This window comes from Balaenoptera acutorostrata, chromosome 2, assembly GCF_949987535.1.
Source record: "Balaenoptera acutorostrata chromosome 2, mBalAcu1.1, whole genome shotgun sequence".
Lineage (NCBI taxonomy): Eukaryota > Metazoa > Chordata > Mammalia > Artiodactyla > Balaenopteridae > Balaenoptera > Balaenoptera acutorostrata.
In genome coordinates, this window is record NC_080065.1 from 170,890,657 (window position 1) to 170,907,578 (window position 16,922).

The window sequence follows — 16,922 nt, forward strand, 5'->3', positions numbered from 1 at the left end:
ATAGATGCCTTGGGATTGTAAACATCTTAGTAACAGGAGAGATCTATGAACCAAACCTTGCATTCAATTATCAAAACCTGTGCCATGGTTTGGAGAATTAGATTTCATTCATTTATTGGTAGTGCATTGCAGTTGAATATTTCACAAACAAATTAGCACAGCTTTACCTTCTCCACACATGCCACAGGGATTTTTAAAATAATTCCCTCCATGCTTTTCTTGTTTTGAGGAAGTACACACCACTTATTTCCCTGAGCCACTATAACCCTCTTCTTACAGTGTTACTTTTATCTCTCAAATATTCTTTAGACCTTTGTACTCATTATTTTGTTGAACAAGAGTTTTTCCCATAGATAATAGTGTAAATAACAAAATGATGATGATATAGACCAACAGGATAATGAGAAAATAGTCTGTTACTTCATGGTTAATGTGATTTATCTCTTTATTCTGACACTGACTTACATGCTTTATATAATTTATATATTTCATACTGTACTAGGACTCTAGGGATATTCTTATTTTCTAATTTTACAACTGTGGACACAGATGCACACAACTAATTTCCTTGCTTTTCTTGATGTCCCAACACAATCACCTCTGTCAAGCTCACCCTGGAACTGCTGAGTGGATATATTTTACTTTATACCCCTTCCTTTTCTTCCTTTATTTCCCCTTCCCACTGAAGCAGAACGACTTACTAGCTTCTGAATCACATGATTGTACATGATTGAGGACCAACTCTGGTGTCCAGAATTGGGTAAATGGTTTGCCATGGAGACAAGCACTGATTGCTCCCATCAAGGTGGGACCTTGGTGAACACTGGGGCATATTCCTGCAACATTCACCATCATCATGAAGTCCAGGCTTCATTTACTAAAATGAGTGCCCAAATTTGAATCTGAAAGCTTTAGTTGTTTTCAGATCTTAAGGTTTTGTTGTTTTACTTCAGAATTCATATAGGCTAAGTGTCAAGATATATGTGAGAAGTCACTATCCTATTGTCAATAATTACTGTTCAGTAAAAATGAATAGATATTTTCAATGTATATTTTTAGGTATAGAAACTGCTGACTCCAGATCACAGAGATTGTTGAACATTGTTGATGATAATTTGGAACATGCAGAAATAATGTTATTATCATCAGATCTCTTGTTTTTCTCCACAGATATCATTTAAATATTTTATGAAGATGACCAAACTTCCTAGTTACATTGTCATGAGAAACTCCTTTTATTCACAAGCCAGCTGTGGAATCTCAACAAACATTTTTCTTCTTCTCTTCCACATCCTCACCATTGTTTTTACTCACAGGTTTAAGCACCTTGACATGACAATTAGTCACTTGTCCTTGATCCACATACTGCTGCTCTTCACCATGATAATACTGGTGTCCTCAGACTTGTTTGGGTCACAGAATATTCAGAATGATGTAAGGTATAATTGTCTTTTTAAACAAGGTGCTGAGGGGTCTCTCCATTTGTACAACCTGCTTCCTGAGCATGCTCCAGGCCATCATCATCAGCCCCAACAGTTCCTCCTTGGCAAATTTCAAACATATTTCTCCAAATCACCCCCTAGGATTCTGCATCTTCTCATGGGTTCTCAACCTGTCTGTCAATAAGTAACCTTCTACTCTACTGTGGTCACTCCTAATGGGACTGAAGCCAGTCTTCTGTTTATTACCGACCACTGTTCTGTTTAGCCCATGAGCTATATGCACAGAAACTTATTTTTCACACTAATGACATTGAAAGATGTTACTTCATAGGGCTAATGGTCCTCTCTAGTGGCTACATAGTGATTATTTTGCAGAGAAATAAGAGATTCTCCCAGCACTTTTATAGCACCAGCCTCTTCCCAAGAGTCTCACCAGTGAAAAGGGCTTCCCAGGCCATCTTGCTGGTGGTGAGTTGTTTCGTCTTCATATATTGGGTGGACTTTACCTTCTCATTATCAGTAGTTATAACATGGAGAAGTAAACCTCTATTAGTGTGGTTCCAGATTATTGGGGTCAATAGCTATGCCATAGTTTGTCCTTTGGTGCTAACCCATGCAGATAAGCAAATATTCAAGACTGTGCAGATTCACATAAAGATAGACAAGATGCAGAATGGCCATCATCAAAAAATCTAGAAACAACAAATGCTGGAGAGGGTGTGGAGAAAAGGGAACCCTCTTGCACTGTTGGTGGGAATGTAAACTGATACAGCCACTATGGAGAACAGTATGGAGGTTCCTTAAAAAACTAAAAATAGAACTACCATACGACCCAGCAATCCCACTACTGGGCATATACCCTGAGAAAACCATAATTCAAAAAGAGTCATGTACCAAAATGTTCATTGCAGCTCTATTTACAATAGCCAGGACATGGAAGCAACCTAAGTGTCCATCATTGGATGAATGGATAAGGAAGATGTGGCACATATATACAATGGAATATTACTCAGCCATAAAAAGAAATGAAATGGAGGTATTTGCAGTGAGGTGGATGGAGTTAGAGTCTGTCATACAGAGTGAAGTAAGTCAGAAAGAGAAAAACAAATACAGTATGCTAACACATATATATGGAATCTAAGAGAAAAGAAAAAAGGTCATGAAGAACCTAGTGGCAAGACGGGAAGAAAGACACAGACCTACTAGAGAATGGACTTGAGGATATGGGGAGGGGGAGGGGTGAGATGTGACAGGGTGAGAGAGTGTCATGGACATATATACATTACCAAATGTAAAATAGATAGCTAGTGGGAAGCAGCCTCACAGCACAGGGAGATCAGCTTGGTGCTTTGTGACAACCTAGAGGGGTGGGATAGGGAGGGTGGGAGGGAGGGAGATGCAAGAGGGAAGAGATATGGGAACATATGTATATGTATAACTGATTCATGTTGTTATAAAGCAGAAACTAACACACCATTGTAAAGCAATTATACTTCAATAAAGATGTTTAAAAAAAAAAAAAGATAGACAAGATGAAAAGGCAGAGGGCTATGTACCAGATGAAGGAACAAGATAAAACCACAGAAAAACAACTAAATGAAGTGGAGATAGGCAACCTTCCAGAAAAAGAATTTAGAATAATGATAGTGAAGATGATCCAGGACCTCGGAAAATGAATGGAGGCAACGATAGAGAAGATGCAAGAAATGTTTAACAAAGACCTAGAAGAATTAAAGAACAAACAAACAGAGATGAACAATACAATAATGAAAATGAAAACTACACTAGAAGGAATCAATAGCAGAATAACTGAGGCAGAAGAATGGATAAGTGACCTGGAAGACAGAAGGGTGGAATTCACTGCTGCGGAACAGAATAAAGAAAAAATATTGAAAAGAAATGAAGACAGCCTAAGAGACCTCTGGGACAACATTAAACGCAACAACATTCACATTGTAAGGGTCCCAGAAGGAGAAGAGAGAGAGAAAGGACCAGAGAAAATATTTGCACAGGTTATAGTCGAAAACTTCCCTAACATGGGAAAGAAAATAGCCATCCAAGTCCAGGAAGCTCAGCAAGTCCCATACAGGATAAACCCAAGGAGAAACACACTGAGACACATAGTAATCAAATTGGCAAAAATTAAAGACAAAGAAAAATTATAAAGCAGCAAGGGAAAAATGACAAATAACATACCAGGGAACTCCCATAAGGTTAACAGCTGATTTCTCAGCAGAAACTCTACAAGCCAGAAGGCAGTGGCATGATATACTTAAGGTGATGAAAGGGAAGAACCTACAACCAAGATTACTCTACCCAGCAAGGATATCATTCAGATTCGATGGAGAAATCAAAAGCTTTACAGACAAGCAAAAGCTAAGAGAATTCAGCACCACCAAACCAGCTCTAAGTGGGAAACACAAGAGAAGAAAAGGATCTACAAAAACAAACCCAAAGCAATTAAGAAAATGGTCATAGGAACATACATATCGATAATTACCTTAAACGTGAATGGATTAAATGCTCCAACCAAAAGACACAGGCTTGCTGAATGGATACAAAAACAAGACCCATATATATGCTGTCTACAAGAGACCCACTTCAGACCTAGGGACACATACAGACTGAAAGTGAGAGGATGGAAAAAGATATTCCATGCAAATGGAAATCAAAAGGAAGCTGGAGTAGCAATACTCATATCACATAATATAGACTTTAAAATAAAGAATGTTACAAGAGACAAGGAAGGACACTACATAATGATCAAGGGATCAATCCAAGAAGAAGATATAACAATTATAAATATATATGCACCCAATATAGGAGCACCTCAATACATAAGGCAACTGCTAACAGCTGTAAAATAGGAAATTGACAGTAACACAAAAATAGTGGGAGACTTTAACACCTCACTTACACCAAAGGACAGATCATCCAAAATGAAAATAAATAAGGAAACAGAAGCTTTAAAAGGCACAATAGACTAGATAGAATTAACTGATATTTACAGGACATTCCACCCAAAAACAGCAGATTACAATTTCTTCTCAAGTGCGCTTGGAACATTCTCCAGGATAGATCACATCTTGGGTCACAAATCAAGCCTCAGTAAATTTAAGAAAATTGAAATCATATCAAGCATCTTTTCTGACCACAACACTATGAGATTAGAAATGAATTACAGGGGAAAAACGTAAAAAACACAAACACATGGAGGCTAAACTCTACATTACTGAATAACCAAGAGATCACTGAAGAAATCAAAGAAGAATAAAAAAATACGTAGAGTCAAATGACAATGAAAACACGACAATCTAAAACCTATGGGATGCAGCAAAAGCAGTTCTAAGAGGGAAGTTTATAGCTATACAAGCCTACCTCGAGAAACAAGAAAAATCTCAAATAAACAATCTAACCTTACACCTAAAGGAACTAGAGAAAGAAGAACAAACAAGACCCAAAGTTAGCAGAAGGAAAGAAATCATAAAGATCAGAGCAGAAATAAAAGAAATAGAAACAAAGAAAACAATAGCAAAGATCAATGAAACTAAGAGCTGGTTCTTTGAGGAGATAAACAAAATTGATAAACCATTAGCCAGACTCATCAAGAAAAAGAGGGAGAGGACTCAGATCAATAAAATTAGAAATGAAAAAGGAGAAGTCACAACAGACACTGCAGAAATACAAAGCATCCTAAGAGACTGCTACAAGCAACTCTATGTCAATAAAATGGACAACCTGGAAGAAATGGACAAATTCTTAGAAAGGTATAACCTTCCATGACTCAACCAGGAAGAAATAGAAAATATGAACAGACCAATCACAAGAAATGAAATTGAAACTGTGATTAAAAATCTTCCAACAAACAAAAGTCCAGGACCAGATGGCTTCACAGGTGAATTCTGTCAAACATTTAGAGAAGAGCTAGCACCCATCCTTCTCAAACTCTTCCAAAAAATTGCAGAGGAAGGGACACTCCCAAACTCATTCTATGAGGCCACCATCACCCTGATACCAAAACCAGACAAAGATACTACAAAAAAAGAAAATTACAGACCAATATCACTGATGAATATAGATGCAAAACTCCTCAACAAAATACTAGCAAACAGAATCCAACAGCACATTAAAAGGATCATACACCATGATCAAGTGGGATTTATCCCAGGGATGCAAGGATTCTTCAATATACTCAAATCAATCAATGTGAAAAACCATATTAACAAATTGAAGGAGAAAAACCATATGATCACCTCAATAGACACAGAAAAAGCTTTTGACACAATTCAACACCCATTTCTGATAAAAACTCTCCAGAAAGTGGGCATAGAGGGAACCTACCTCAACATAATAAAGGTCATATATGACAAACCCACAGCAAACATCATTCTCAATGGTGTAAAACTGAAAGCATTTCCTCTAAGATCAGGAAAAGACAAGTATGTCCACTCTCACCACTATTATTCAACATAGTTTTGGAAGTCCTAGCCATGGCAATCAAAGGAGAAAAAGAAATAAAGGGAATACAACTTGTAAAAGAAGAAGTAAAACTGTCACTGTTTGCAGATGACATGATACTATACATAGAGAATCCTAAAGATGCCACCAGAAAACTAGGAGAGCTAATCAGTGAATTTAGTAAAGTTGCCAGATACAAAATTAATGCACAGAAATCTCTTGCATTCCTATACACTAATGATGAAAAATCTGAAAGAGAAATTAAGGAAACACTCCTGTTTACCACTGCAACAAAAAGAATAAAATACCTAGGAATAAACCTACCTAGGGAGACAAAAGACCTGTATGCAGAAAACTATAAGACACTGATGAAAGAAATTAAAGATGATACCAACAGATGGAGAGATATACTATGTTCTTGGATTGGAAGAATCAATATTGTGAAAATGACTATACTACCCAAAGCAATCTACAGATTCAATGCAATCCCTATCAAATTACCAATGGCATTTTTTACAGAACTAGAACAAGAAATCTTAAAATTTGTATGGAGACACAAAAGACCCAGAATAACCAAAGCAGTCTTGAGGGAAAAAAACGGAGCTGGAGGAATCAGACTCCCTGACTTCGGACTATACTACAAAGCTACAGTAATCAAGACAATATGGTGCTGGCACAGAAAGAGAAACATAGATCAATGGAACAAGATAGAAAGCCCAGAGGTAAACCCATGCACCTATGGTCAACTAATCTATGACAAACGAGGCAAGGATATACAATGGAGAAAAGACAGTCTCTTCAATAAGTGGTGCTGGGAAAACTGGACAGCTACATGTAAAAGAATGAAATTAGAACACTCCCTAACACCATACACAAAAATAAACTCTAAATGGATTAGAGACCTAAATGTAAGACTGGACACTATAAAACTCTTAGAGGAAACATAGGAAGAACACTCTTTGACATAAATCACAGCAAGATCTTTTTTGATCCACCTCCTAGAGTAATGGAAATAAAAACAAAAATAAACAAATGGGACCTAATGACACTTAAAAGCTTTTGCACAGCAAAGGAAACCATAAACAAAATGAAAAGAAAATCCTCAGAATGGGAGAAAATATTTACAAACGAATCAATGGAAAAAGGATTAATCTCCAAAATATATAAACAGCTCATGCAGCTCAATATTAAAAAAACAAACACCCCAATCCAAAAATGGGCAGAAGACCTAAATAGACATTTCTCCAAAGAAGACATACAGATGGCCAAGAAGCACATGAAAAGCTGCTCAACATCACTAATTATTAGAGAAATGCAAATCAAAACTACAATGAGGTATCACCTCACCCCAGTTAGAATGGGCTTCATCAGAAAATCTACAAACAACAAATGCTGGAGAGGGTGTGGAGAAAAGGGAACCCTCTTGCACTGTTGGTGGGAATGTCAATTGATACAGCCACTATGGAGAACAGTATAGAGGTTCCTTAAAAAACGAAAAATAGAATTACCATATGATCCAGCAATCCCACTACTGGGCATATACCCAGAGAAAACCACAATTCAAAAAGACACATGCACCCGAATGTTCATTGCAGCACTATTTACAATAGCCAGGTCATGGAAGCAACCTAAATGCCCACCGACAGATGAATGGATAAAGAAGATGTGGTACATATATACAATGGAATATTACTCAGCCATAAAAAGAAACGAAATTGAGTTATTTGTAGTGAGGTGGATGGAGTTAGAGTCTGTCATACAGAGTGAAGTAAGTCAGAAGGAGAAAAACAAATACAGTATGCTAACACATATATATGGAATCTAAGGGGAAAAAAAAAAGAGGTCATGAAGAACCTAGTGGTAAGATGTGAATAAAGACACAGACCTACTAGAGAATGGACTTGAGGATATGGGGAGGGGGAAGGGTAAGCTGTGACAAAGTGAGAGAGTGGCATGGACATATATACGCTACCAAACGTAAAATAGATAGCTAGTGGGAAGCAGCCTCACAGCACAGGGAGATCAGCTTGGTGCTTTGTGACAACCTAGAGGGGTGGGATAGGGAGGGTGGGAGGGAGGGAGATGCAAGAGGGAAGAGATATGGGGACATATGTATATGTATAACTGATTCACTTTGTTATAAAGCAGAAACTAACACACCATTGTAAAGCAATTATACTCCAATAAAGATGTTAAAAAAAAAAAAAAGGAGGCTGTGGTACATATATACAATGGAATGTTACTCAGCCATAAAAAGAAACGAAATTGGGTCATTTGTTGAGACGTGGATGGATCTAGAGACTGTCATACAGAGTGAAGTAAGTCAGAAAGAGAAAAACATATATCGTATATTAACGCATATATGTGGAACCTAGAAAAATGGTACAGATGAACCGGTTTTCAGGGCAGAAATTGAGACACAGATGTAGAGAACAAACGTATGGACACCAAGAGGGGAAAGCCGCGGGGGCAGGTGGGGGTGAGGGTGTGATGAATTGGGCGATTGGGATTGACATGTATACACTGATGTGTATAAAATTGATGACTAATAAGAACCTGCTGTATAAAACAATAAATAAAATAAAATTCAAAAAAAAAAGATTGTGCAAACTCTTTGGGGGAAGAAGTAATAAAGTTCAAAAAAAATTAATGGAAATTTATAACTAATATAATTTAACAGTCCCCAAATAATTTTACAGGTTATTTTTCTGAATAAATAAATTCATTGAGAGTTATTACAAATTCTCTGTTATATTTGTTATATTAACCTTTGTAATGTGGTTGGCCAATACAATTGAGTCAATTGTACACACCAATTATATCTATAGGCTTTTATTTGCTTTCCATTCATTTTTGCATCTCAGACTAGACTTCTGGAACCTTTGTCTTTTTCTTCAATTAAATTATTGGGAAGTATTTTATTAAACATTGATTATAGATAAATTCTCCCTCTTGATCTAAAGTGTCTAACTTTTCTTGTTTTGTTTTGGGTTTTTTTTATCCATGCCATGCAACATGGGGAACTGCAGCATGCAGGATCTTATTTCCCCAACCAGGGGTTGAGCCTGTGCCCCCTGCAGTGGAAGTGCAGAGTCTTAAACACTGGACCTCCAGGGAAGTCCCTTTTCTTGATTTCTTAAAGTCAAAAAGTATAGTTGATTCTCATTATTTGTGGGAGTTATGTTCTACAATGTTACTTAAAACACTGAATTAGCAGATACTGATTCATTGTTCCTAGAAGAAATGCAAGGTTAGGTTAGTGTGGCCCTGGGGTCACAACATTTTTATCAATTGATAAATACATAACCGTGTTTTATGTGTATTTCTGTTTAAAGACAATTTATTGTCTTTAATATGTTTATTTTTTCATATTTATTTTTATTTATTATTTAATATTTATTATTAATTTACATTGAACTCATGGTCAACAGCACTGTAACTCATGCCTCAAGGTGAGTGTAACATATAATGTTTTTGGTAAGGCACATCACAGACATCCATGCTTAGTCACACTAGACAGCACATCAGCACTACACTTGGGGGCGATCTTAAACAGGAAAATCACCAAAACGCAAAATTGTGGCTCTAAATATTTCACAAAAATGACCTTGTTTACTTTATAAAAGCTGAAACAAGAAGATGGAGCATTGCCTTGTTGACTTTTGTGGGGAATGTACATATCAGATAGCTCAAGTTTTTTGCTTTTCTATGCACATTTCTGAATCATTATAGAAATACTGTGAATATTGTTTTGGGGGTTATAAATAAATTTTAATAAGTAAAACTACACATATGAATACACAGTTAAAGAGGTTTGCTATATATAGTTTTATGTTTAAAATTTCTTACAGTTTTAAGATAATATTTTCTTTTCTCTTGGCTTCCATTAGAGATTTTGTAAATTGTACTGAAACTCACGATATTTTTTTAGGTAGCTTGCTTTCCTCTGTTTTGCCTAAATTCATTTTTTCTCTAAACATTGGTGTTCCTATTAACTATGCTGTGTCTGTTTATGAATACCCAACTTTAAAAATCATGCTTACGGGGCTTCCCTGGTGGCGCAGTGGTTGAGAATCTGCCTGCTAATGCAGGAGACACGGGTTCGAGCCCTGGTCTGGGAAGATCCCACATGCCACGGAGCAGCTGGGCCCGTGAGCCACAGCTGCTGAGCCTGCGCGTCTGGAGCCTGTGCCCCGCAACGGGAGGGGCCGCGATAGTGAAAGGCCCGCGCACCGCGATGAAGAGCGGTCCCCGCACCGCGATGAAGAGTGGCCCCCACTTGCCGCAACTAGAGAAAGCCCTCGCACGAACCGAAGACCCAGCACAGCCAAAAATAAATATAAATAAATAAATAAATAAAATAAAAAATAAAAAAAAAAGAGTAAATTCTATAAAAAAAAAAAATCATGCTTACGTCTTGGTAGGTTGTATGATTCTAGGAATTTATCCATTTCTTCTAGGTTGTCCTGTTGTTGGTGTATAATTGTTTATAGTAGTTTCTTGTGATCCTTTGTATTTCTTTGGTATCAGTTGGAATGTCTCCTCTCTCGTTTCTGATTTCATTTGAGTCTTCTCTCTCTCTCTTTTTTCTTCTTGGTAAGTTTAGCTAAAGTTCTGATACTTTCTTTTCAAAAAACCCCAACTCATGATTAGATTGATATTTTCTATTGCTTTCTCCCTTCTTTTCATTTATTTCTGCTTTGATCTTTGTTATCTCTTTTCTTCAGCTAACTTTGGTCTTACTTTTTCTTCTTTTTCTAGTTCCTTGAAGTGTAAAGTTAGGTTATTTGAGATCTTTCTTTTTTCTTAAGGAAGATCTTTATCACTATGAACTTTCCTCTTAGAATTGCTTTTGCTGCATCCTATATATTTTGGTATATTGTGCTTCCTTTGTGTTTTTCCAAGATATTTAAAATTTTTCCGTTTGAATTCTTCTTTGACTCATACGTTGTTCAATATTGTGTTGTTTAATTTCCATATATTTGTAGATTTTTCCATCTTTCCTCTTGTTTTTGATGTCTAGCTTCATACTATTGTGGTCAGAAAAGATTGTTGGTATGACTTCAATTTTCTTAAATTTTCTGAGTCTTGTTTTATGTCCTGTCATACAATCTATCCTGGAGAATATTCCATGTGGACTTGATAAGAATGTATATTCTGTTGCTGTTGGATGGAATATTCTGTATATGTCTGTTGATCCTATTTGGTCCAAAGGAGGGTTCAATTCCAATGTTTCCTTGTTGATTTTCTGTCTCATGTTCTATCCATTGTTGATAGTGGGGTATTGAAGCCCCCTGCTATTACTGTATTGTCCATTTCTCCCTTCAGATAGGGTGTGTATATATTCATAACTCTTGTATCTTTTAGATGTATTGACCCATTTATCATTATATAATGACCTTCTTTGTCTCTTGTCACCATTTTTGGTTGCCACTTATTTGGAATATTATCTTCCATCCCTTTTTTGGGAAATATTATCAACCCATTTCCCCAGATGAAATAGGTCTCCTGTAGGCAATACATACTTGGGTCTTGCTTTTCTTATCCATCCAGCCACTCTGTGCCTTCGGATTGAATTAAATCCATTTTCATTTAGAGTAATTATTGATATGTAAGGACCTACCACTGCCATCTTATTGTTTGCCTTCTCCTTTGTTTTGTATCTCCAGTGGTTTTTTTCCCCCCCTGTGTTTCTGCCTACCTTTGTAAATTGGTGGTTTTCTATGATGGTACACTCTATCTCCTCTTTTTTATGTCTAGTGAATCTACTCTAGAATTTTGCTTTGTGGTTACCATAAGGCTTACATAAAACATCTCATACATAAAACTGCCCATTTTATGCAGATAGCAACATATATTTGTTTATCTAATAAAGGTTCCACCCTTTTACTGCTCCCCTTATATATTTTTGATGTAAAAGTTTACCTCTTTTTATACTGTGTATTCATTAACAAATTATAGTATTCATAGTTATTTATAATGATCTTATCCTTTAACATTTATACTATAAGTAGGTGGTTGACATGCCATTCTAATAGAGAGTTATAGTTTTCTAATTATGACTGTCTATTTTCACCATTACCAGAGTGTTGTGTACTGTCATATGTCTTTATGTTGCTGATTGATGTCTTTTCACTTCAGCTTATAGAACTCCTTTTAGCATTTCTTTCAAGGCAGATCTAGTGGTGGTGAACTCCCTCAACTTTTGTTTATATGGGAAGCCTTTATTTCTTTTTCATATCTGAAGGATAACTTTTCTGGATAAAATATTCTTGACAGGAAATTTTTATCTTTTAACATTCTGAATATGTCATTTCACTCTCTCCTGGCTTGTAGGATTTCTGCTGAGAAATCCACTGATAGCCTAATGGGAATTCCTTTGTCAGTTACTTTCCTTTTTTCTTTCACTGCCTTTAAGATTCTTTTTCTTTTTTTTAACCTTTTGATTCCTTCCATCAATTCCCTCCCCCATCCTACTACCCTACTCTAGCTTATGGCAATTACCTATCTGTTTTCTGTATCTATGAGTTTTTTTTTTTTAACTCCACATATAAGAGAAATCATATGGTTTTGTCTTTCTCTGTTTGACTTATTTCACTTAGCATAATGTCCTTGAGGTCTATCCATGTTGCCACAAATGACAAGATTTCATCTTTTTAAATGGCTGAATAATATTTATGTCTATATGTCTGTGTATCACATTTTCCTTACCCATTCATCTGTCAAATGGAAATTTAGGTTTTCATGGTTTGATTATTGTAAATGATGCTGCAATGAACATGGGGGTGCATATATCTTTTTGAGCTAGTGTTTTTGTTTTCTTTGGATAAATACCCAGAACTAGAATTTCTCGGTAAAGATCCTTTCTTAATCATTGATTTTTGACAGTTTTATTATAATATGCCTTGGAGAAGGTCTTTTTGCATTGAGATAATAAGGTGTTCTATTAGCTTCATGGGCTTGGATATCCAAGTCCTTCTCCATGTTTGGGAAGTTCTCAGCTATTATTTCTTTAAATAAACTTTCTGTCTCTTTCTACTTCTCTTCTGGTACACCAATTATTCTTATATTTGCTCTTCTGATTAAATCCAATAGCTCTCACAGAATTTCTTTACTTTTTAAAAATCTGAGTTTTCTCTCCTCTTATAATTGAATTATTTCTATATTCCTATCCTCCAACTCACTTATTCTTTGTTTGATCTGGTCTGCCCTGTTAGCAATATTCTCTATTTCAATCTTTATCTCAATATTGAATTCTTCAGCTTCAGAATTTCTGTTTGGTTCTTTTTTTTGTTCTTAATAATTTCAATACCTTTAGTAAAACGCCCCTTCATTAATTTTATTAATTTTATTCCTGAGTTTACTAAAATGTCTTTCTGAGTTTTCTTGTAGCTCACTGAATTTCTTCATAATGGCTATTTTGAATTCTTTATCAGTTAGATCAAAATATTTCATGCCTTGACTTTGGTTGCTGGAGAATGATCATTTTCCTTTTGTGATACCATGTTTCCTTGATTTTAAAAATTCTTTTTGAAAGTATGTCCTTCTGCTTTCACAAGTGAAGTAGTAGACAACTCCTTAAGATTTTTTAATGTCTTCTTTTGTTCTTACAATTCAACAGATTGGCTATTAGAAACTTTTCTTTTCTATTCCAGGTGGTGGTGCTATATGTGCAAGTTTGTTGTTCCTTTTTCCAGAGCTGGCTTTTGTGGATGCCCTTGAGTGCACACACAGAGCCAGCAGCAGAGTGTGGGGAGGTGTGGGTTTAGAACCTGAAGCTTTGTGGGTGCACATGGACTGGTGGGGGGATCGTTGAGTGGGGCACATCTAGAAGTCCATGGGCAGACCTCCTGTTGAAGTCCCAAAGCAGACAGGAGGAAATGCATCCAAAGGAAATGTGTTCCTTCAATTTCCTTTGCTATTTTTATCTGCTTTCCTTCTTTTTCTCTCACTCCTCTCAGCCACGGAATTTTTTCCTCAGAAATATGGGTGCTGCTGGAGAAAAATAGGTCCTTCTACCTGCAACTCACACAACTGTTGCAGCTCACCAATTTTGCTTTCTTCTTGCTCTGTAGGAGAGGCTGCTGCTTCCCACCACCTCTGCTGGAGAAGCTGCTGCTAAAAGCTCAGCCCCTTGCAGTGTCACCCTGGGTGACACTTGGCAAGTGTCCACCCTCTCCTCTGCCTCCAAACTTATCTCTATTCTGCTCTGATGGCATGCCAAATTCTCCTCTCAGGCAGGCTGGACCTCCACGAATTCTCTAGTGCCTGTAGGTATTCACCCAATTTTGTATTCTCTAGCTTCCTTTTTTTCTGATTGCAGCAAGTGGGAGTGGGGCAGGCTCACCAACTCCCTTGGTTCTGTAGCTCCCACCAAGGTCCTATCCTCCCACTTTAGGTTGCACAGGGGGATAGAAATCTTCCAGGTGCCCTGGTGTAATGTGTAGAGGCATTTATGTTTGGTTATGGATCTTCATTTAGTTGTTAATCAAAGGGGAAAGAAAAGAGGAATGACACATAGCAACATGATGCTGAAGTCACCTGAGAATATTGTTTGGGATTGTATTTTGGGGGTCACTTATTAGTTTACAAACTTTGATGTTCAAATCTCTCCCTAGGTTTGCGAAGTTTTCCACCATTATTTCTTTAAATTATTAATCTCCCTCTCTGCTCCTTCTGGTATTCCACGGATACCTAGATTAGTTGTACTAATGGTGTCCCATAAGTCCTATAGACTTTTTTCATTTGTTTTCATTTTTCTTTTTGCTTCTCTGACTGGATAATTTCAAAAGCATCAGCTGACTTATTCTTCCTTCTGCTTTGTCCTATCTGATGTTGAATCACTCTATTAAATTCTCCAAGCCAGTCATTGTATTCTTCAGCTCCAAAATTTCTTTTTAGTGCTTTTTAATGTTTTCTATCTCATTATTGACTTCTCATTTTGTTTTTGTATTGTTTTCCTGACTTTGTTAACTTGTGCATCTGTGTTTTCTTATAGCTTTCTGAACATCTTTAGAAAAATTATTTTGAATACTTTGTTGGGCTATTTATGTATCTCCATTTCTTTGGGTCAGTTATTGTAAGTTTACTGTGTTCCTTTCATGGTGTCATTTTCTCTGATTTTTAAACTTCTTGTCACCTTGTATAGTTACCTATGTATTTGACAAAGCAGTCACCTCTGACTTTATGGACTGATTTCTGTGATGAAAAACCTTTACCTGCATGTTGGAACATGCTGGAGCATCCAGTGACCCTAGGTTTAGTGGTGCACATCACCAAGTGCAGTTTGGTGTGTTGTGGCTCTGAGTCTGGGACGTGTGTAATATTTTGTTGGGTCAGGCTGCTGTGATCCACAGCATCAACAACTCTGTGGTCCTTGGCAAGCACTGCCAGGGGTCTGCAGTGGCTGCAAGCGTGTTTGTGATCCTCAACTTTGCTCCCAGTCTAGTGGCTAGGACCAGAGTAGGCAGTGGTTGTCAGAATAGTGGTGTGCACATACTCATTTGTGGATGCCAGCTCTAAGTGCCTATGAGTAGCAGTGGCCGACTTCTAATGTACACATAGTGGTAGGCAGTGGCCAATAACAAGGACCTGGTCCAACTGTGGGCACACTGGCAGCTGTGGGGGCCCTAGCTGTCAGCGTGCATTCCTGTGACTGCAAGTTCTTGCCATGTGTGCATGGCAGTGGGTGTCAGTGACTGAAGTTGAACCTGATCATGCAGATATACAGCTGAAGGTGCTAGATGCAGGTAAGCCCTGTGGTGCAGGCCAGTGACAGGAGACAGAGCCAGATCTAGGCCTACAAGTAACTGTTGGGTGTGGGTGTGGGAGAGAGAGTGGGAAGAGACTCAGTGACTGGTATTTGTGGGGTGAAAGCCAGTTAAATCTGAAGGTGGACCACAGCAGCTCTGCTGGCCATTGGTTTCTTCAGTGGCAAAAGTTGATGGGTTTTTCTGCAGAGTAGGTCCCTAGGAATTGTGGTCACTCTTGTTGCATGGCTGTTATTGGTATCCCCTGATATTCATTCTTGTTTCTAGCCATCCTTATACATCTCAATTTTGTCATTCTGTGGGTGGGATGTAACCTAAGTGAGACCTAATGTGGTGCCAGCTTGGGAAGCTGGTTGCTTCCTCCACTCTTCCCTTGTCAGTGAAAGAAACTCTTTCCAGATGGGGAGTTTTCTCTTGGCAATGAGCAGTGCCAGTCTGGGGTTGGGATGATGCAGGCAAAATAAAACTGTTCTTTCTATCTTTATACAGTTATTCCCAGGGTTTTTTGTTTGTTTGTTTGTTTCACTGTGTTGCTGAACTTTCTTAAGTGGAATCCTGAGCTCTCCCAGAGCTGTTTTGTTTATGGATAGCTGTCTAATTGCTGACCTTTGTGGAGAGATAGAGGTTGGGGTTTCCTACTTTATCATCTTGGTGACATCACTTCTACACTAGGGCTATTTCTGAGTGGAACTGGTGACTTGTGCTTTTTAGATAGTTCTGGATATTAGTCCAGGGCCCCAGCTCTAAGGCTGATTGAATCCAGGCATTGCCTTTTCTTGTATCCTCCTGAAAAAGTCTCTCTCTTGTCATTCTTCTAACCAGTAACACTAAAGTCACAGATATAATGTTTTCAAAGAACTTATCTTCTAAAGAACTATATCAGCCAAGCTTGTGCTTTGAGATGTTTTTTTCCAGTTATAATAGAAACCAGCTTAGCTGAACTGACTTTTTAGGGGAACGTTATGTGTCACACACCTAAGACACTCACCCTACAGGTGGTCAGGGAATGCCATCAGCAAAGAATCCATCTTAATAATTTTAGCAAAAAGACTCATGTGGTCATCAAGGTCTGCCCTATTCTGGTCAGGAGCACACTATTGATCTGGTCACTGTTGAGAAAACAATGAGGTCTTTGATTGGTCAGAACAAGTCGCATACTTCCTTACCTTCTTCTGTTTGGGCAACAGAGAAATGTGTTGCATATAAGAAGAGTGCTCATTTTAACAGAACTAAGAAGCAACCTTGTTAGATA

At 37.5% G+C, this 16,922-nt stretch overlaps 1 protein-coding gene across 1 annotated transcript; it reads left to right on the plus strand.

Moving 5' to 3' along the window:
• The first annotated feature begins 726 nt into the window (after nt 1-726).
• LOC103015088 (vomeronasal type-1 receptor 5) lies at nt 727-16,398 on the plus strand. Its single transcript, XM_057540447.1, is given in 9 exon segments — nt 727-805; nt 1,060-1,174; nt 1,176-1,442; nt 1,444-1,626; nt 1,670-1,761; nt 1,764-1,819; nt 1,821-2,081; nt 15,586-15,649; nt 16,382-16,398. Coding segments are annotated over 9 exon segments (1,134 nt in total).
• The last annotated feature ends 524 nt before the right edge of the window (nt 16,399-16,922 follow it).